This window comes from Arachis hypogaea, chromosome 13, assembly GCF_003086295.3.
Source record: "Arachis hypogaea cultivar Tifrunner chromosome 13, arahy.Tifrunner.gnm2.J5K5, whole genome shotgun sequence".
Classification (NCBI taxonomy): domain Eukaryota; kingdom Viridiplantae; phylum Streptophyta; class Magnoliopsida; order Fabales; family Fabaceae; genus Arachis; species Arachis hypogaea.
The window spans coordinates 140,310,488-140,332,147 of NC_092048.1; the positions used below are offsets into that span (position 1 = coordinate 140,310,488).

Sequence of the window (21,660 nt, forward strand, 5' to 3'; positions counted from 1 at the left end):
ATGAGCAAGCTTCTTGATCCCTCAACAGAAAGCCACATAGGCATTACTGAGGGAGAAGGTATAACAATGACATGGGAGAACTTGTGGGTCACTGTTTCTGATGGAAAGAAAACGAAACCAATTCTGGAAGGTCTTACCGGTTATGCACAACCAGGGAGGCTTTTGGCTATAATGGGACCTTCTGGTTGTGGCAAATCCACTCTTCTTGATGCCTTATCAGGTGATCATGCATGCCCCCATGCACTTCTTGTAATAATAATAGTAAAAAGACAAACTTTAATTGTTGAAAATTTGACTTATTTCTATCAGGAAGATTGAGCCCAAACATAAAGCATAAAGGGAAGATTCTAATAAATGGGCACAAACAAGAACTGGCTTATGGAATATCAGTAAGAAATATGTCCCAAAAGTTCTCAATCCTAAGAAAGAAGAACGGAACATTTAAGAAATGATTGATGAGTTTTGTTGTGATATCAGGGATATGTAACACAAGATGATGCTTTGCTTTCAACTTTAACAGCTCAGGAGACTTTATACTACTCAGCTCAGCTTCAGTTCTCTGATTCCATGCCCATATCAGAGAAGAAGGAAAGAGCTGATGTAACTCTCAGGGAAATGGGTCTGCAAAATGCCATTAACACAAGGGTTGGAGGATGGGGTTCTAAGGGACTCAGTGGGGGACAGAAGAGGAGACTAAGCATCTGCATTGAGATCTTAACACATCCAAGACTCTTGTTTCTTGATGAACCAACAAGTGGACTTGATAGTGCAGCTTCTTATTATGTCATGAGAAGAATTGCTAACCTTGTTCAGAAAGATGGCATTCAAAGGACTATTGTTGCATCTATTCATCAACCTAGTAGTGAAATTTTTGAACTCTTCCATCACCTTTGTCTTCTGTCTTCTGGTAAAACTGTATATTTTGGTCCTGCCTTTGATGCTAATCAGGTTTGGAACTAAAACTTCCTATGAAGCAACAAGCATACATTGATTGTATGCTTAACAATTAATACTTTCTTGTTTTGCTGCACAGTTTTTTGCTTCAAATGGTTTTCCTTGTCCAACACTCCATAACCCTTCTGATCATTACTTGAGGATCATAAACAAAGATTTTGAACAGGTATGCAGAATTTGTGAGTTCAGTGCAACATGTTAAATCTTGTGCTTAAGAAAATGAACTTGTACACTTTGTGAATTTGTATCATTGTTTTCATCAGGATGCTGAAGAAGGCTTTGGTAGTGGAATAACGGCAGAGGAAGCTATTAATATTCTTGTGAAGTCTTATAGCTTGTCTCAGATTAAAAACAAAGTCAATACAGAAGTGGCAAACATAAACCAAAGTGTAATGTTTAGTCAAATCCCAAAGAAGAAGAATTTTCCAAACAGAATCAAAAGACTAATATAACAATAACTTTTAATTTTTCATTCTTGTCTCTAGGATTCTGGAGCAGTAGAGAAGAAGAGGGTCCATGCTGCCTTCCTGACTCAGTGCCTTGTTCTTATAAGAAGATCTGCACTGAATTATTTCCGCGACTTGAGCAATTACTGGCTGCGCCTTGCTGTGTTTATTGCAATAGCTCTAAGCTTGGGCTCTATCTACTATGATATTGGCTTTGGTGCTGGATCTATTCAGGTTAACAAACATAGGAAATTAAGATATTCATTAATTATAGCTTTCAATAATCAAGGTTGATTAGTAACAGTCTTGTCATGCACTTGCTTCAGGCTAGAGGATCTCTGCTTACTTTTTTCATTTCCCTTTTGTCTTTCATGACACTTGTTGGTGGATTTGCTCCAATGCTAGAGGAAATCAAGGTAAATTGTTTAAGTATCCTTATCCTTTATTTCAATGTTAATTGAACTTTTTCCAAGTTTATTTCACTACATCATATGCAATATAACACTAATTGTGTACATAACAAGGTTGTCTGAGCCTTAAAATAGTTGACACTAATAGGACTCCAAATGTATCAGGTATTTGAAAGAGAGAGATTGAATGGACACTATGGAGTTACAGCATTTCTCACAGGGAACACATTTTCTGCTGTTCCATACATGCTAATAGTAACCATGGTTCCGGGAGTAATATCCTATTACCTTTGTGGACTCCACAAAGGACTATTCCACAATGGAGCAGAACACTTGATATACTTTGTATCAGTGCTATTTGCCATAGTTATGTGGGTTGAGAGCCTCATGCTTGTTGTAGGAAGTGTGTCCCCTAACTATGTTATAGGCATGTTCATTGCTGGTGGAGTCCAAGGAATCATGATCCTAGTTTGTGGATTCTATAGGTTACCAAATGATATTCCAAAACCTTTATGGAAATACCCTTTGTATTATCTGTCTTTTCAGAAGTATGCACTCCAAGGGTATTTCAAGAATGAATTTGAAGGCTTAACATTTGTGATTGGTCATAACATGAACATTAGTGGTAGGGAAATACTAAGAGAGACATGGCATGTGGAAATGGGACACTCTAAGTGGCTTGATCTTGGAATCTTGTTTGTAATGATTGTTGTGTACAGAATGCTGTTCTTAGCAATCACTAAGAGCAAGGAGAAGTTGAAGCCTGTTTTTGCTGCTATTACTGCTAGATGTTAGAAAATTAAATCAAGAATATTCAAGAAAGTAGTACAACTACAATATACTAGCACATTGAAGAAGTTCAAAATCAAATTGAATTGGAATTGAATGGAAGTTGCACTCATAACCTCCATACTAGAAGAATCATGAAGTGCATTCGAAGCTTCAAGATTGATGACTAAGCTTAATAAAAAATTTCAAGTATGTTCAAAGTTAAACAAGACTATATATTCTGGAAGCAAACATTTTTTTTATTTTCTGTTATTATTCAAGGATCATAGACAAATTTTGGTCACTTTTAAAATATTTAAATGCAAATAAACTTCATTTTGTGTGTATAATGAGTAAACTTATCAAATAATATGATTAGATAGTTACACCTTTAAGTTAGTGTGTAAAAAAAAAAAAAAACAGAAGTGTGTCTGTAAACTACAATCAAATTAATGATGATAAATTAGATATACAGAAATAAAATATTTTAAGTGTACAAATAATATTACATGTTTTGGCATGACTCATTTACACATGTATTCTATATAAAACCCAAAATTGAGTCAATTTTTTTATTGGGCTATATATTTTGTGGAACCTAAGCCCATCACACATAATGATTACGTTAACGTATACACAAAAAAAAAAAAGCACGTCTCATAATCTTTTATTATTCCATACCAAGCATGATACTCACACAAATTGAATAATCAATAGCAGCATTATCATTTTATATTTATGCATGTTTTTGTCATGTCAATAGAAGAAAAGTTTTTGTGGTGAATTATCAAATTGATTCAAGTTAAGCAACAACCTTTTTAACAAGCAAGTGGTCGTCCTCAACGATCATTCTCCGGGCATTTATTAGCACACTATTTTAATAACAAAAGATAATAAATAAAAGGATTGAGCTGTCTTAAGGCATATATTAAGGTTGTTAACTTGTTATTAATTAAACATTTTAAATTTTTTATTTTTATAATGCATAATAAATACATTAGAAATTCAATTTTATATCTTTCTCTATAAATTTATTTTCAATTAATAACTTCAACTTGTGTTTTTAGGCTACGTTTGAAAGAGAGATTAGGACAGAGAAATAAAAATCGAAAAACAAAGATTAAGGTAGCGTTTGTTTTGAGGTATTGAGACAGAGACTGAGAGACTCAGTATTGTGTTTGTTAGTTTAGAGATTGGTACTAAAATTTCTGTCTTTGTCTTTAAAATTTCAGTATTTCAGTATCTCCAAAAAGTAGAGACATAGGAGACTGAAATTTTTAGAGATGGAGACTAAAATTTTAATAACATTTTATACCTAAAATAATTTTATTCAATTAATTAATTCCAATTTTACCCTTTGTGCAAATTAAATTAGAGTTTCATTCTTGTTTCAATTCTTGTCTCCCATTTTGCACCAAACAGAATACTGAGATTTATTTCAATCCCTGTCTTTTAGTCTCTGTCTCTCAGTCTTAGTCTTTTCGTCTCTGTCTCTCCACCAAACACTATCTAAGAGACAGAAATTAAATTAAGTCTTTATATTATATTTGGTGTAAAATATATAAGAATAAATTATATCTCAATATCATATTTAGTTTAAGATAAATCTAGAGATTGAATGATAGATTTAGAATTTAAAAAGTTAAATGAGAGAATTTTTGAAAATAAATGTTATTAAAATTTCAGTTTACGTTACTAAAAATTTCAGTCTCATATATTCTCATTTTTTGAAAGTATTAAAAATACTGAAATTTTGTGTTTTAATATTAAAATTTTAGTTCTAACTTCTTATCACCAAATAAAATACTCAATCTCAATTTTTCAATTCTAATTTCAGACTTAGAAAACAAACACAATCTTAAAGTATATGTTAGCTAAATCTTAAATAAAATTATATTATTATTCTTTTATTATATTCACAAACATCAGTCACATACTTAAATAATATATATGTATGCAAAAATTCAACCACAAAATTAATAATTATATTTATTTGAACCTAGAATTTTCATAAAATAAGGTTAAGCAAAATTTTAAAGCTTTTATTTGGAAATTAAATCAAACATTAAAAATCGTTGGAATAAGAATTACCTATTTTAAAGCTTTTATTTAGGAATAAGAATTAAAGTTCACACTTAATTCTCTCTGATTTCTCCCATTTTTTCTCCTCTTTTAAATCAAACTTTTGAACACATTCCAAATCAAATAGTTGATAATTTCAAATTTTGGTTTAAGAAAAGGAATAAAAAAAGATTCTTGCTTTGCGTGTACTATAAAAATTTAGACATGGATAATACACATATATAAGTATTGTCTTATATTATTTTTTGGTTGCAGACGATATTTTTTAGATAGATGGAATAATAATTAATTTATTGTAAATTAGAGTTTTTTATTTAAGAGTTTGTTATTGATCAATGAATTATTGTATATACAAGACAAAATTTAAATTTTCATATTTATTTAAGTAAATTAGTGAGTTAACTTTTGTTATAAAATTACTCATCCCAAAATTTAAATTAATAGAAAGAGATAACATAAATAGTTATATCTTTAATACACTCTCTCAAACAAAAACTTATTTTGAATTTGTTTAATTTTTGTTAGGTCTTCTTTTCTTTTTTTTATACTATTTTTTTATTTTTTGAATTCACTAATAACCAAATTTTAAATTTTTTGAAGATAAAATTTTAATACTATATCATAAAATTATTTATTCATTCCAAAAATTTCAATTAATAGAAGAAGGCAATACCAATAATTACATCTATAATAATTTTTTACATTGGCTAATAAGTTGCCTTATATTGTGATTTAAAGTTAATTCGACAAATGTTTCAAATATTTTAATATGCATACTCTAATAAGATTTTATTCTAACAATCTCGAAAGAAAATAAAATAAAAGGACAGATGATCTATATGAAGATTTGAACTGAGGGTCGAGGTTATAACTTATGAGTTATGATAATGAATTGATGAGATAGACATTATTTGAATGAATAATTGAAAAGAAGAATGAAAATAATATTTTACTTACCCTTACCACCTTTCGAATACGAGGAATGCTAGAGCGACCAATTATTTTTGACTTTTTGGATCTAAAATTTTAATACTATATTATGATATCACTCATTTTAAAATTAAAGCTTAAACTGATGAAAAAATGTAACACTAATAATTATATCTTTAATATTGAATCGGACATCACTAAACCTCCATTGTATATATTGTATAGATATTTTATTGGCTCCCTATACTTTTTCTATTTTTAATGGTGTGAGATTTCATCCAACGGTGTAAAATTATTCACTTTTCTTTTACTAATTATATACTGGTCAAAATTTAATAAAGTTGTTGGTCCGCTAAACTTTTTCTCCGAATATTTTTTGAGTTTTTTTTTATTTTTTTAAAAGGCCATTCATTAATCATTATATTAAATATCTCATTATATTATATACGTATATAAACAAGATTGTATTATCCTATATATAGAGAGAGGTGTATTCTCCTTTTGTCAAGAGACAGTGTTATAGTAATCTCCTTGTGTTAGAGAAAAATTGTAATTCTCAAAAAAAATTATTCACTTATTTTTATATTTTATACAAATATCTAATTTTTTATTTTTATATTGTGCTGCATCATTTGTCTAGTGTCTAACAGGCACAACCGTAAAATGTCAAGTTTGAAACAGAGGCCACACTCCCCAAATTTAGGCCATACGTTGCACGGCTACATGAGGCAGTCCCCGTACCAAATGGGCTATCTTCAATGCTTCACTAGTCCTTCTTAATCATTCATTAATCTCTCCAACTTCAAGTATTTTGTTGGCGTAAGATTGAAGTTTTAAACTCATGATTTCAATTAAGCAAGGCACCAAGTTTTAAATTTCAATTACAAAAAAGATTGTTAGCTAATTAAGAGTCATTAAGGCTTAATTAATTAGGTTGGGTTTGATTTAGTTTTTTTTATTAGTTTGAATTCTGAAGTAGTTTTTAGGGTTAGTATAAATAGGACAGGAGCCACACACGTGAGTAAAATCTTTTTCTTTCTCTGTTGTTGCTTCTTTTTTTTTTTTTGCTTCTTTGCCAGTTTTGACCATTTATAATTTTTAGATTTTCTCTTGAAGCATGAGCCACTAATTTCTTTGATTAAGGTTAGGAGCTCTGATGATTTCTATAGATTAATATTCTAACTTTTCTACCTTTGATTAGTACATTAATATTTTTTTATGAAAAAATTTTCATTCTTCATTCAAAGAATTTGAATGTGTTGAAAAATAATTCTTCTCTTACTTGAATTTTTTTTAATATCTTGAAAAAAGTTAATTAATTGAATTAAACTTAAAATTTTTTTCTCACAATTCTTAAGTTTGAAAACTAAACTTGATAAGTGACATCGAATCAACTAGGAATAATTCTTGTAAATTGTGTGGTTCTTAAATCAGTGAAAGCGTTTCACCTCTTTTCTTAAATAATTGACTAAGAGATTAGCGATTACAACAACAATAACAACAACAAAGCCTTGTCCCACTAAGTGGGGTCGGCTACATGAATCAAACGACGCCATTGTGCTCTGTCATGTATCATGTCTACAGAGAGACCGTTTATATGTAGATCTCGTTTGACCACCTCATGGATGGTCTTCTTAGGTCTTCCTCTACCTTTCGCCCTTTGTCCATCTTCCATCTCATCCACCCTCCTGACTGGATGTTCTATCGGTCTTCTTCTCACATGTCCAAACCACCTGAGACGCAATTCAACCATCTTTTCCACAATGGGTACTACTCCAACTCTCTCCCTTATATCTTCATTCCTTATTTTATCCAATCGCGTATGACCACTCATCCATCTCAACATCTTCATCTCTGCCACACTCAGCTTATGTTTGTGCTCCCCTTTAGCCGCCCAACACTCCGTACCATACAGCATAGCCGGTCTTATAGCGGTGCGATAGAATTTACCTTTAAGTTTTAAAGGCACTTTTTTGTCGCATATAAAACCAGATGCACTCCGCCATTTTGACCAACCTGCTTGGATCCTATGATTTACATCATGTTCAATCTCTCCATTATCCTGTATGATGCACCCAAGATACTTAAAACTTTTAACTTTTCGTAGGATGTTCTCTCCAATTTTCACCTCTATATTGGAGTTTTCCCTTCTTAGACTAAACTTACATTCCATATATTCCGTCTTGCTATGGCTTATGCGCAGACCATACACTTCTAGAGATTCTCTCCATAACTCCAACTTCTTATTTAGGTCTTCCCTTGACTCTCCCATAAGGACGATATCATCGGCAAAAAGCATGCACCATGGCACAGGCTCTTGGATGTGCTCTGTGAGTACTTCCAAGACTAATATGAAAATGTATGGACTTAAGGATGATCCCTGGTGTAATCCTATACCAATAGAAAATTTCTCTGTCACACCACCTTGAGTCTTCACACTAGTTGTGGCCCCATCATACATGTCTTTAATTGCCCGAATATATGCGATCCTTACTCTCCTCTTTTCTAAAACCTTCCATAAGACCTCCCTTGGTACCCTATCATACGCTTTTTCCAAATCAATAAACACCATGTGTAGATCCCTTTTATTACTACGATACCTCTCCATCATCCTTCTTAATAGGTATATCGCTTCAGTGGTAGATCTACCTGGCATAAATCCAAATTGGTTCTCTATTACTTGTGTCTCTTTTCTCAACCTCCGTTCTATCACCATTTCCCATAACTTCATAGTATGACTCATAAGTTTAATCCCTCTATAGTTTTCGCAACTTTGTATATCCCCCTTATTCTTGTAGATAGGTACCAAGGTGCTCTTTCTCCACTCATCAGGCATCTTCTTTGACCTTAAAATCTCATTAAAAAGCTTGGTTAACCAGTTGATGCCTTTTCCTCCAAGACCCTTCCAAACCTCAATCGGGATATTATCAGGTCCTACTGCCCTGCCATTTTTCATCTGCTTTAGACCCTCTTTTACCTTGAAGTCTCGAATCCTTCAGTAGTAGTCAAAGTTTTGATCTTCTTCCCTTGTGCATAATCGACCAAGGCTCGGAAGAGTCTTCTGTCCCTCATTAAATAACTCGTAGAAGTAGCTCTTTCACCTTTCATTAATCTTCTCCTCTTGAGCCAACACCTCTCCATCCTTATCCTTTATGCACTTAACATGATCCAAATATCTCGTTTTTCTTTCCCGGCTCTTTGCGATTCTATATATACCTTTTTCTCCTTCTTTCGTGCCCAAAGATTGGTAGAGACCCTCATATGCTGTTGTTCTTGCTTCACTTACAGCCACTTTTGTCTCTTTCTTAGCCGCCTTATATTTTTCCCAGTTATCTGCATTGCGGCATAAAGACCACTCTTTAAAGCATTCCCTTTTTATATTTATCTTTTCTTGTATACTCGCATTCCACCACCAGGACTCCTTGTCTCTTGGTCCTATTCCTTTAGATTCACCAAAACTTTCTTTTGCTGTTCTTCTAATAACTTCTGCCATCTCCCTCCACATCTCTTCCGCGCTTCCATTCCCATCCCACTTTGCCTCTTCTCCTACCCGTCTTAGGAAGCTTCTTTGTTCCTCACCTTTCATCCGCCACCACCTCGTCCTTGGGTTCTTCGTATGATGTCTTTTCCTCAACGCGAAAATCCATGACGAGCACCCTATGTTGTGTTGTCAAACTCTCTCCCGGGATAATTTTACAGTTAATGCAAAATTTCCGATCGACTCTCCTCAACAAGAAGAAGTCGATTTGAGAGCTTGTCATGCCACTCTTATAGGTTATAAGATGTTCGTCTCTCTTTTTAAAACATGTATTTGCGATGAGAAGATCAAAAGTTGAGGAAAAGTCCAAAATAGTTTTACCCTCGGCATTGATCACCCCGAAACCATAGCCTCCGTGAATACTCCCATATCCAGTCACTTCTCTCCCAACATGGCCATTTAAATCTCCTCCTAAGAAAATCTTATCTCCCAAAGGTATGCCTTGAACCAAACTCTCTAGATCCTCCCAAAACCTTATCTTGTGTTGTTCGTCCGAACCCACTTGCGGTGCATAGGCGCTAATCACATGGAAAACACCTCCCTCCACCACAAGTTTGATAGAGATGATCCGATCTCCCATCCTCTTGACATCCACTACGTCTTTCTTCCACTGCTTATCCACAATTATTCCAACTCCATTCCTATTCTTCACCTTTCTTGTATACCAAAGTTTGAAACCAGAAGAATCCAACTCCCTAGCCTTTGCACCAACCCATTTCGTTTCTTGTAGGCACATAATGTTAATCTTCCTCCTTGTCATGGTGTCCACCACCTCCATGGATTTTTCTGTTAGAGTGCCTATGTTCCATGTCCCAAATCTCAACTTTCTGTCGCTTCGACATTTACCTTTTTCTTTGTGAACTAGCTTATTTACCCTCGTCCGTTCACGAAAATGCGAGAACCCTTGCTCATTTAACACTACATCCGGGCACCGATGCAGCGGCTCTTGCTTTGACACCGTACTCGAGCCATACGGCGCGTTGCTTCCGAGCAACGACCTAGCTTTAGTGCAATAATGTCTTTGATTCATGTCATGGGGGGTTAGGCTATATTTTATGTTGGTTGCCGAAGACCTAACACAACCCTCCTCCTTTATCCGGGCTTGGGACCGGCTATGTACCGCAAGTGTAACATAGGCGGAGTTACTAAGAGATTAGCGATTAATTAGGTTAAATAGAAATTGAATTACCAAGGGATTGGAGTTTGATTACTAATGATTTGGCATAGATATATCTTTACATGATAAAGGTGGAAAGTGAAAAATATTTTTTTCGGAAGTCTCAACATCTCTGAAACCTTAATTCTCTTAATCATATTACTTTTTCAACCAATTTTAGTTTGATCTTGTTTATCTCTGTTTTCATGCTATTTTCTATTGAAACTCTAAATTTGTGCTTGTCTGACTAGAATATTCAATTGACTATTACTTACTTAATTCGTTAATCCTCGTGGGAACGATAATCCACTTTTGTGGTATTACTTGGTACGACTCGGTGCACTTGCCAATCGTTTGTGGTTTTATAAAATCCGCATCAAGTTTTTGGCATCATTGCCGGGGATTAATTGCGATTGACAATTACCAGTTAATTGATTACCTATATTAAACATTTTTTTCTTTTTCAGTTTCTTTTAAAATTTTCTTTCTATTCTTTTCTCTTTAATTTTCTTTTTACTACATGGTGAGCTTAATTCAATTTGGTATTTTATGCCAAAAAAAAAATAATGGAGAGATACCACATGAGTTACTACTCACACTCAAAGAATGATTCATATTACTGTGGATGGAGGAATTATCCGAATTTTGGTTGGAAAAATTAAGAACAAGAAAACTTCCGTATTCCATATCTCATCCATCAAGAACCATCATCTCTTTATTCCTATCGGGAACCATCATCCAATTATTCATATCAAGAATTACCATTTCTCTATTCATATCAAGGATCATCATCTCTTGATCTTTCCATGAAAAAACTAGAGCAATCTCTTGCTAAATTTATACAAAAAGCTTCAACCTCACCTCCTAATTATCAATATCGAGAATCATCATCTTTTTATTCATACCAAGAACCATTATCTCTTTATTCGTATCAAACACCATTATCTCTTGAGTTTGTCATAAAAAAATTAGAAAACATTGTTGTTGAGTTTACTCAATACACTCAAAGTTGCACATGAGACAAAAATAAATATAAAAAATCTAAAAAATATATGTGGAATTGATTATTAAGCAAGTGACAGAGGAACAAATAAATTCTCTCCCAAGAGAAACAATGTAAAATCTTACAAAAAATGTGAGAAAATCAATCAAAAGTGTTTATACTCCAGTAAATTAAAGAGTTGCATGGGTTGATTTAATTCACCCATTAATATAAGAAGTTCTTGATGAATGGATCCTTTTAAACACTACACAACGCTTAAGTCCCGAAAAGGAAAAAGAAAAGGAAGAAGAACTAAAAGAAGTGAAGAAAATTGAGAAAAACACAGAAAGAAGGATTATGGTCAATGAACAAAAGACATACAATATTTGTGAGAAGGAGACGATCAACAAAAATCAATCCTACTTCTATCCTAAAAAGCAGTTTGAATCAAGTTAAAGATAGTAAAAGAATGCTTGTTGAGAGGAAACCAAATCGTATGATATCATTTTTCTCCTTTTTTCATTAAAATCTTTTCTCTTAACCAATTGGAAGAAGAGAAAGAGAATTCAAGTTTAGCAAGAACCACACGTCAAGTTAATGATATTAAAAGAGCGCTTGTTGGGAGACAACCCAATGTTAAATAACCTCTTTTTATCTTTCTTTTTGCGTTGCTTCATATTGCATATGTGTTTCATGGATTAAGTTTGGTGTTGCTATACCAACATGATGCTTGCTTTTTACGGGATACTTGGCCCAGCTTTTCATTGAGTGTGTCATACTAAGTTGGGTATTCTCACACCAAGTTTGGTGTTGCTACACTTTTCCCATGCAAACACATTAGCAACTTACTTATTTTAAGTGGTTGTGTCTTTAATTTCGTTTTGCTTTTAATTTTGTTTGTTTTATGTGAATAAGCTCTTGCATCACTTATTTGTTTTTACTAGCTAACCATGATTGTTCATAATTACATCACCACTGTTTTTCTTTATTATTTGAAGACAAGCAACTATTATAAGTTTAGTGTTGGAAGCTATACTCTACATAACCAAAAAGATGATAAAAAGGGAGGTGACTCTATCTTTAGAATTTTATTTCTTATATATATCTTACATCTGTTATGATAATCATGATTCAATCTTTCTCATTTCACCTCATTTTTGAAATTGCTTGCACCCAATATCCTTAAGCATGCAACAAAGAATTTTTGAATGGATAAAGTTGAAGAAAATTTTTAAAATTTGGAACAAGTAAAAATTAAGAGAAGTAGAGGTTCTGATAGTATGATTGTGTCATGAGATTATATGTTTGTGAAAACTTATAGGGAGAGCTTTAAGACATGGAATGAAGTTTAAAGAAGTATTATGGAGGTTTTTAAAAATCTATAAAATGATTAAAATCAAGAAGCAGCAAAAAAAGAAAAGAAAGAAAAATAAAAAGCAAGAGTCAAGTCTCTGAGCACCAATGGCTATGAAGGTAAAAAAGAACCAAAGCTCAAACAGTTATTTTTCTAGTTAAGTGCTTGTGGTGTGACTATGCCAAGAAAATTTTGAAACAGAATATTTAGAGTCAAAGTCAAGTGTAAATAAAAGAGAAATCAATGGCTCTGAGCACCAATAACTGGGAAGAATAAAAAGAAGCACGAATTCAAAGAATTTCTCAATTAAGTGTTTGTGGTGTTTCTGTGTCAAGCAAAACTTGAAACAAAACATTTAGAGTCGCGGCTAGGCTCAAGGTGCAAACCACTCAAGCAAAAAAAGGAAAAGTTGTCTTCAAGGTGAAAATATATAAAAAGACCTCCATAATATCATCCGAATGGAATTTCTAAGTCCTAAAACTTTCAATTGTAAGATTAGCAAGCATTGAAATCTATACATGATCACACAATTCGGAGTTCACCCCATTATCACTTGATCACTTCACTCACTGAAATGTCAAGCAATTCTTCAACCCACTCCAATTTAGAGGACTCCTTATGCATAGTTCTTTTCTTACTTAGGAACAAGCAAGATATTAAGTTTGGTGTTGTGATACATGAGCATCTTTAGTTATTTTTAGTTATTATTTATTTGAATAAAGTTAGTGATTTCCTTATTTTTATTAAGATTCTCATACTTTTAATCAATGTTTTTTGGAGTTACTTTGAACTTTGGTATGTATAGGAAAGTGTTGGAATCAAACACAAAACAAAAATTAAGAGATGCAAAAAGTGTATCATGCGTACACATCTGGCATGCGTACGCACAATAATACTAGCTATTGTACGCAGGAACCTTGCTGTGCAAAGCGAAGAGAGAAATAGAAGCTACTTGAGAGCAATCAAAGGGTGTCATGTGTATGTATCTAGCATGAGTACGTATCTAGCATGCGTTCGTACGACTAGCACCATAAAAAACTTCGTGCATACACATCTGGCATGCGTACGCATGATTTTACCAAGCCGTCAGACGTGAGAATTTACCGTGGGATTCCTAGGAGCAAACAGAGAGAAAATTTGAGCCTATAAAAGCAGTCGTGGGATGTGGGAGGCACAATCGTGGGACATCAAGCTTAAAACAGAGACCACACTCTCCAAATTTAGGCCATGTTGCACGGTTATATGAGGCACATCCACGTATCAAATGGACCACCTTTTAGGACCTTCGATGCTTTACTAATCCTTCATTAATCTCTCCAACTTCATCGTTTTGTTGCTAAGATTAAAGTTTCAAGCCAATGATTTCAACTAAGCAAGACACTAAATTTTTAATTTTAATTACAAAAAAGACTGTTAGTTAATTAAGAGTTATTAAGACTTAATTAGTTATATTGAATTTAATTTAGTTTCTTTTTTATTATTTTAAATTCTGAAGTAGTTTTAGTGTTAGCATAAATAGGAGAGGAGCCACACACATGAGTTGTCTTCTTCTTCCTCTGTTGTTGCTTCTTTCTTCTTCGCTTTTTTGGCAGTTTTGACCATTCATAATTTTTAAGTTTTTTCTTGAAGCATGAGCTACTAATCTCCTCAATTAAGGTTAAGAGTTCTGTTGATTTCTATGGATAAATATTCTAATTTTTTTACCTTTGATTAATGCATTGATGTTTTTTTAAGAAAAAATTTCCGTGCTTCATCCAAAGGATTTGAATGTGTTAAAAAACAATTCTTCTCTTACTTGAATTCTTTTATTATATTAGAAAAGTTAATTAATTGAATCAAGTTTAAAAACTTTTTCTCACGGTTCTTAATTTTGAAAACTAGATTTGATAAGTAACATCGAATCAACTAGGAATAATTCTTGTGAACTGTGTGATTCTTAAATCAGTGAAAGTGTTTCACCTCTTTTCTTAAATAATTGACTAAGAAATTAGCGATTAATTAGGTTAAAGAGAAATTGAATTATCAAAGAATTAGAGTTTGATTACTAATGATTTGTCATAGATACATTTTTGCATGATTAAGATAAAAAATGAAAAGCATTTTTTCGAAAGTCTCAACATCTATAAAACTTTAACTCTCTTAATCATATTATTTTTTTAACTAACTTTAGTTTACTCTTGTTTAATTTTCTGTTTTCATCCTATTCGCTATTGAAATTTTAAATTTGTGCTTATCTGACTAAAATAATCAATTGACTATTACTTTCTTAATCCATTAATTCGCATAGAAATAATAATCCATTCCTATAATATTACTTGATAAATCTTGATGTACTTACGGATTGTTTGTGGTTTTATAAAATTCATATCACGAGACTGCAAGATCATTCCAAGGTTCCATTCTCTTTAATTAGCTGGAGTAAAAACACAGACAAATGTTTATTTTTAATTAAATGATTTTTATGAAGTAAAAAATGCTATATTTTTTATTAATTAAATAAATATTATTTTTATATTATTATATTTTATATGAATAAATTATAGATTTTAAAGAATACTTTGTTAATTAACTTAACTATAGTTTTTTTTTAATAAAAGTCATAGTTTATTATTTTATTTATTATTTTTAATAACAAGTTATTTTTTAAAAAATATATCTAAAACACATTAACATTTGCTATAAATAAGTATTATGCTATTATTGAAGTTTCAATATATATATATATATATATATATATATATATATATATATATATATATATATATATAATATAAAACGATATTTTCTATTTAAGGGTGGTTGCTTATCAATGAGCTACTACACATAAAAAGTAGAATTTAAAATTTTTAACATTTACTTAAAACAAACGAATAAGTTAATTATTTGGCCAACTCATTTGTATAAAACAAATATATTATAATTGAAAATGTTGTTTCCTCGCTCTTATTGCATCTACTATATACTTTTCTAGTTAGCATCACATTCTCTGGCTCTCTGCGGTTCATTATTTTTGCTCATATTAATCAAATATAATGCGTTTTGATAATGAAACTCATAATAGTATCTCCCGGGAAAAATGTTAGGTATCCGCAAACCAAAATATTATTGTCATTTTTCCACTACCCAAAAAATATAGATTATTGTCATTTTTAAGTTTTGACACCAACAAAAATGAAAAACGATAGTCATAAAGATAAAATCTAAACGCTACTCATTGAATTGGAGAAAACTATGTGCACATAGAAGATTTCGTGGATTATATATTGTTAAGGTAATGTCATAAATGATGAGAGTTATCCATTTTAATTGACCTAACCGTTTGGGTTGGAATAAATAGTTTGTAAACACTGCTGTGTGTAAGATATTTCCCTATCATAATGGTATTCATCTAAATTACAATCTTAGCTTGTTGCCGCCGCCTGGATTCTCTATTTTCTTTTGACTCATTATAGTCATGGCCTTATGGGAGCATCTGGGCATGGGGCATTAATAATTAGTTAATTACATATCCTCTCATTTTCACTCTCGATTTGAAATTTATTGGAGACGTGGACCTAAAATATATTTGGATTGATATAATGAAATTATCCTCTCTTTTTAAAATAAGAATTTATCTTCACTTATATTCTATATTAATAATATTTAATCAATTTTGGAATAAGTGACGAGAAAAAATAAATTGACAAAGTAACTATTATCGGAGAATTATCATTATATTATGGTCAGAGTGGTTGCGGTACGGTTTAAATCGGTTTTAAGTTAAAAATTTATCTGATTCGAATACTAATTTTATTTACAGTACGGTTTAAATTGGATAATTTTTTTTTTAAATCTGATTTGAACCTATCAAATTTCAAGCGGTTTAGATTGGATTTAATTTGCTGTATGATTTTGTAAATTAAAAAAATTAAATACATATAATAAGTCTCAATATCAAATTTTAAATAATCAACAATGACATAATAAGTCTCAATAATATTTTAAAAAGCTAACGATAACATAACAATATAAATAAAATTGTAGATTCGCTAAAATAAATAAATAAATAATATTTTGAACATAAAATATTTATTAAATAATAATAATAATACATAAATAATATAAAAACGTATAATAAATTGAACATGTTATAAGTATAATTATAAATATAATAATAAAATAATAATATTATAACACATTGTGCGATTTTGATTGGATTGAATCGGTTATGAAAAGTAAATTTAAAATCCGATCCGATTCAACGGGTTACAAAAAATATAATCCAATCAAATCTGAATTAGTACAATTTTAATCGATTTTTTGTTTAAATTGAATTGAATAAACGGTTTAATTTAGATTGGTTTGAATTTAAACACCCCAATTATACTAGTCTAAAAAGTAATCTTGCAAATTCAATTTTAATTTTATAATTTCAACAACTTCTAATAATTTTTTATTTAAGTACATATTTAAAAGTGAACACTTACTAGAAATATAAGAGAGTATATATATCACCCTGAAATTGCTTTAAACTTTTTAAAATTTAAAATAGAGAACACACGATCAAATTAAATAAAAGTTAAGTTGCTAATTGCGGAGAAATAAATGTTGTTTAAATTGAAGTCGGTAGTAGAACCCACGTCTTAATTACTCATGTGACTATCATAATAATTTAGATCTTCTCTTCCTCAGATAGAAAGATGCATGACAGCCCTAGCTTAGCTTCGTGCAATGCAGAGATATTGAGCGTTGACCCGTGATTGTGGTTTGTGATATACAACAATACTACACTTTTTTTTAATTTTGATATTGGAACAAGTGTGGTGTATGTATAGTTCGATTATAGAAGTACAGGGTGTATAATTAAAGTGTGATGGCTATAATTAACAAATTGAACGGTTTAATTTGGAGGAGAGTAATCGAACCGTCTGAGGTATATAAATTGGACTGTTTAATTTGCGTACTATATGTTACGCATCAAATATCTATGCATTCTGTCCTCTATTTGTATATTCGGTGAAAATCTCATTTTTTTTGCTCTCATTTTACTCGTTTCTTATTTATCTCCAACTCCTTCTCTTCTTTTCTCTTATTGTTGATGCAGAAATCAGATTTAGGAAAAAAAAATTGGATCACCAGCTTTTAACAATGCCAAAAAAAATAAATAAATAAAAGACGTCAATCGTTTGGAACTCTATATTACTAATTATTTTGATCATCCTAATTATATAAGTTTTTATTATCAAATATTTTGATTTAATTAAAATAATAATGATAATATTAAAAATTAGTAGAAATATTGTAATAATAATTTTTATTAAGATTATAGGTATGATAATAAATTAATAATTATTAATTGTTATTAATAAATTTATTACAGTAATATTTTTTATTAAGATTATAGGTACGATAATAAAATAATTATTAGTAATTATTATTAATAAATTTATTGTAAATTTATTGGATCAAACTCTGATACAAAACATGTGAAAAGTTTTGGAAGAAGACCAAGTTCTATTACTACGAATAATAGCTGATCTGATGGATTCGTGTCAATCGGAAATAAGACCTACACCATCACGTGTCACCACATGTCATAAGTTACTAAGAAAAGAATGCTAAGTCTCAGATGTCTCTCTCTCTACTATCGTAAATACGATAGGCACGATATTGTTATTGACATTCTATAAAACTGTAACTAACGAACAATCCTTATATTTTTCATACGAATGAGTCCCGTCTATCTGCACTACTGGCTTACAATGTCTGAATGCTCTAATATAAGGGTAATAACTCCAAAAAACTCGGTGTAATACACGAATATTAGGAACTAAGTCATCCTCCTAGTACGCAGGTAGTGTTTCAAAATGAATGACTGTTGATGGCTCATTATGACACATGGCCTCAAATCATATGGACAAAGCTTATGAAGCTTTCCAACCTCCAAAAATTGACTCCACTGCCTTTTGCTTTGCTAACCATGTTTTGCGATAACTTATGGTATAGTTAAACTTTGACTGTACTTTCGCAATAATTGATTTCACCTTTATAAATGGGTCAATTTCTACCAACGACTTTTTTGCTTATGTAATTGTGTTAAAATTCAGTTTCGAATGATCTTGAGAAATGGTGGCCCTAGTATAGGTGTGACTACCATCGTACCTCCTTATCTCCCAACAATACTTCCTGAATATTTTGCTAACCCTGATCTGCCAATCATAACCTTCGTCGTATTTGGTACATTTAGCATAGAATGTCGTTAGTTCCGACTCATGCATTCGATAATCTACCTACGGATGGTATAATCTTTCATCGCCTTAATCACTACCTCTTTAGAACTAAATTCCATTCCAACGGTGGATTTACCATCCGTCACAACAGAAAGCTCTGCTGCAATCACACCACAAAATTTATATTTTGATAAATAATTTTTAAATACCTGCATTTATATATTAAAGAAACTCCGGTGCATACATGGCCTCCAAATCCAATGACTGCATGAAAGTCGATTCCTCAAACGGATGCTGGTTTGCTAGTGTATTTGTCATAGCCGCCACATCTGCCGTCATAGTGTCGTCAACTTGATATTCGTCTACACCCGAATCAACGACCTCATAGTTACTTTCAAACTCTTTCTCACTATCACTGTTATAATCTTCCAACTCAATATCTCGGTCCGTTGCAGATTGCTCGAACTCAATATACACCTCGATAAATGATATTTAGGACCGACTTTTAAGATATACTGAAAATATTTCTTACATGCTCGCTTCATTCGTCACGTATTTTGTTTGAAATTGAACGAACCCACCAAATACTGATATAGAATATCTGTATAAAATACACAACACTCTTCTACGTATTTGAGAATCCATCTTCTCACAAATCACACCTTTTAGTTCTTCAAAGGACATTGTGAATGGAATAATAATATCTAATGAATTTTCACATACAAATTTCACTCCTTCAAATGTTTGTAATAAAATTTGCCCATACATGATAATATACTTTTAACATAACTCTATCATCCATGATAATATACTCACATTGAACACTCTCAACTTTGATATTAATTTTTTTGAAACACCGGAGAAGAAGAAAAGGAGAAGAGAGGAGCTTCAGAAGATTTGAAGATTGTGATAAGAAGAATATGAAGTTGAGAGTTCGGTTAGGGAGTTAGTATATATAAACATTAAAATCGGACTATCTAACCACCTTTCTTATCGTTTCAAATTTTAAAAGAACTTAAATCGGATACTCCGATTAGAGTTACGTCGTAGCAAAAAAAATTTGCATACATAAAATCGGTAGGTCCGATTTCCTTGTCCAAAATATATATGCTCAACACAAATCGGACGGTCCGATTTATGTTCCCTTCTCTCTTTAAAGAAATCGGGTCGTCCAATTTTTTCGCCGTCAGTTCACCGACATCACAATAGTGTATAACACCCCTAACATCTATAACACTACGTTACACTACCCTATGTTTTATATCCAAAAAAATTAGCCACAATACTAAGTAATTATTAAATATTATTTTAGTTAATATTTAATTAATAATAATTTATATATATATTTATATTTATAAAAATTTATATACATAAAACACATCATTTATTATATCAATATTATTTTTTAAAATTTACATATATAAACATAAATTATACTCATATTTTAATAAATATATATATATATAAATTAATAAAATTTATTTATTAAAAATAATTTAATATTTATACGGATCATATATTAGTCAAAATTATTAAAAGCTGTGGGCTCTTATTACTTTTTCTGATGTGATATATAACAGAACGCGTAGGTTTCTTTTTCCATTTCTGGATGGCTAGTGCTAATATTTATCAATTTTAACTTTTAAGATTCGTCATCAGAATGATTATCATGCAGTCGATGATTTTAATGGATCCCAAATGGTCAAATGGACGTGATGGTTAACAGTTTACTCAACAAACCATTGCGTCCACCCATACCACCATTCATGACGGAGCGCTTTTTAATTAGTACTACTCCATTATTATTAGAACTTAGAAGAGAAAATTTCGACGGTAAGGAAAATTTATTATTTTAATAAGTAATCTAATAATTTAATAATATATTTTTAATGTATATATTTAAATATTAACAATTAGTTATTAGTAAAAAATATCAAATTTTATTAGCCTCTAATATTCTTCTTATTATAACATCTTATTTGTCAATTAATAATCTTAGCTTATTGTATTATTATTAATTAAAGTTTCATCCCAAAGATCTTCGGATAAAAAGAATATTTTGTATATATAGGGAGCTTCCTATTTATACGAATGGATAAATATAAAGTAGTCTAAATGGCATGGTTATCAGTGTATATATATATAGTAATGTTAGAGTCCAATAATTTTTGTGATTATTAGTCATCAATTAATTATCAATAATAATTTGATGATGTGAGATTGATGTAAAACTTTATTTAATGGCTCACATTTTTCTACTTGTTATATGTTGACCAAAATTCAATAAAATTACTGTGCCTAGACTTTTTCTATATATATATATATGGAAACATTTCAAGTACTCCAAAAAATATTGGTATACCATTTATTTTAATCGTTAATTTTAATTAATATATATTATATATATTTTTTATAATTTAGATTAACGATTAAAATAATTAGTGTATTAGTACTGCCGATGCACCTGAAATGCTTCATATATATATATATATATATATATATATATATATTGTTCCAGATCAGATGATAATTTGCATTGATCTAGCTCCCACAAGGGGTATTGTTGGAGGTTGTGCACGCGCAACGAGCTTTTCGCAGCAATGATATTAGGACATAACATTAGGAGCATTTAAGATTATTATTTACATAAAAATATGATAAAAATTTTAGTTAAAAATCATTGAATAATTTAATATATATTTAAATTAAACTATTTGACATATAATACGTATTTATATTTAACTAGATTGAGATCTGGTAAATTAATAATAATATAAAATATATTTTAATAGTATTATATTGTTTAAAAATTAATTAAAATATATAAAAAT

The 21,660-nt window shown here is 30.9% G+C and overlaps 1 protein-coding gene across 1 annotated transcript; it reads left to right on the forward strand.

Annotated features, from left to right (window-relative positions):
* On the forward strand, window positions 1-2,605 carry LOC114924102 (ABC transporter G family member 1-like). The gene is made up of 8 exons (XM_029297491.1): window positions 1-220; window positions 310-389; window positions 478-948; window positions 1,034-1,120; window positions 1,218-1,343; window positions 1,440-1,634; window positions 1,727-1,816; window positions 1,976-2,605. Exons 1-8 carry the CDS (start codon window positions 1-3, stop codon window positions 2,603-2,605), a joined length of 1,899 nt encoding a protein of 632 aa, XP_029153324.1.
* The last annotated feature ends 19,055 nt before the right edge of the window (window positions 2,606-21,660 follow it).

Excerpts from the sequence above, each read along its gene's own strand:
- LOC114924102 (XM_029297491.1), top strand. The coding sequence starts at position 1 with ATGAGCAAGCTTCTTGATCCCTCAACAGAAAGCCACATAGGCATTACT. Across the intron at positions 949-1,033 it reads CTGCCTTTGATGCTAATCAG|TTTTTTGCTTCAAATGGTTT; the intron begins GTTTGGAACTAA and ends TTTGCTGCACAG. Across the intron at positions 1,121-1,217 it reads TAAACAAAGATTTTGAACAG|GATGCTGAAGAAGGCTTTGG; the intron begins GTATGCAGAATT and ends TGTTTTCATCAG.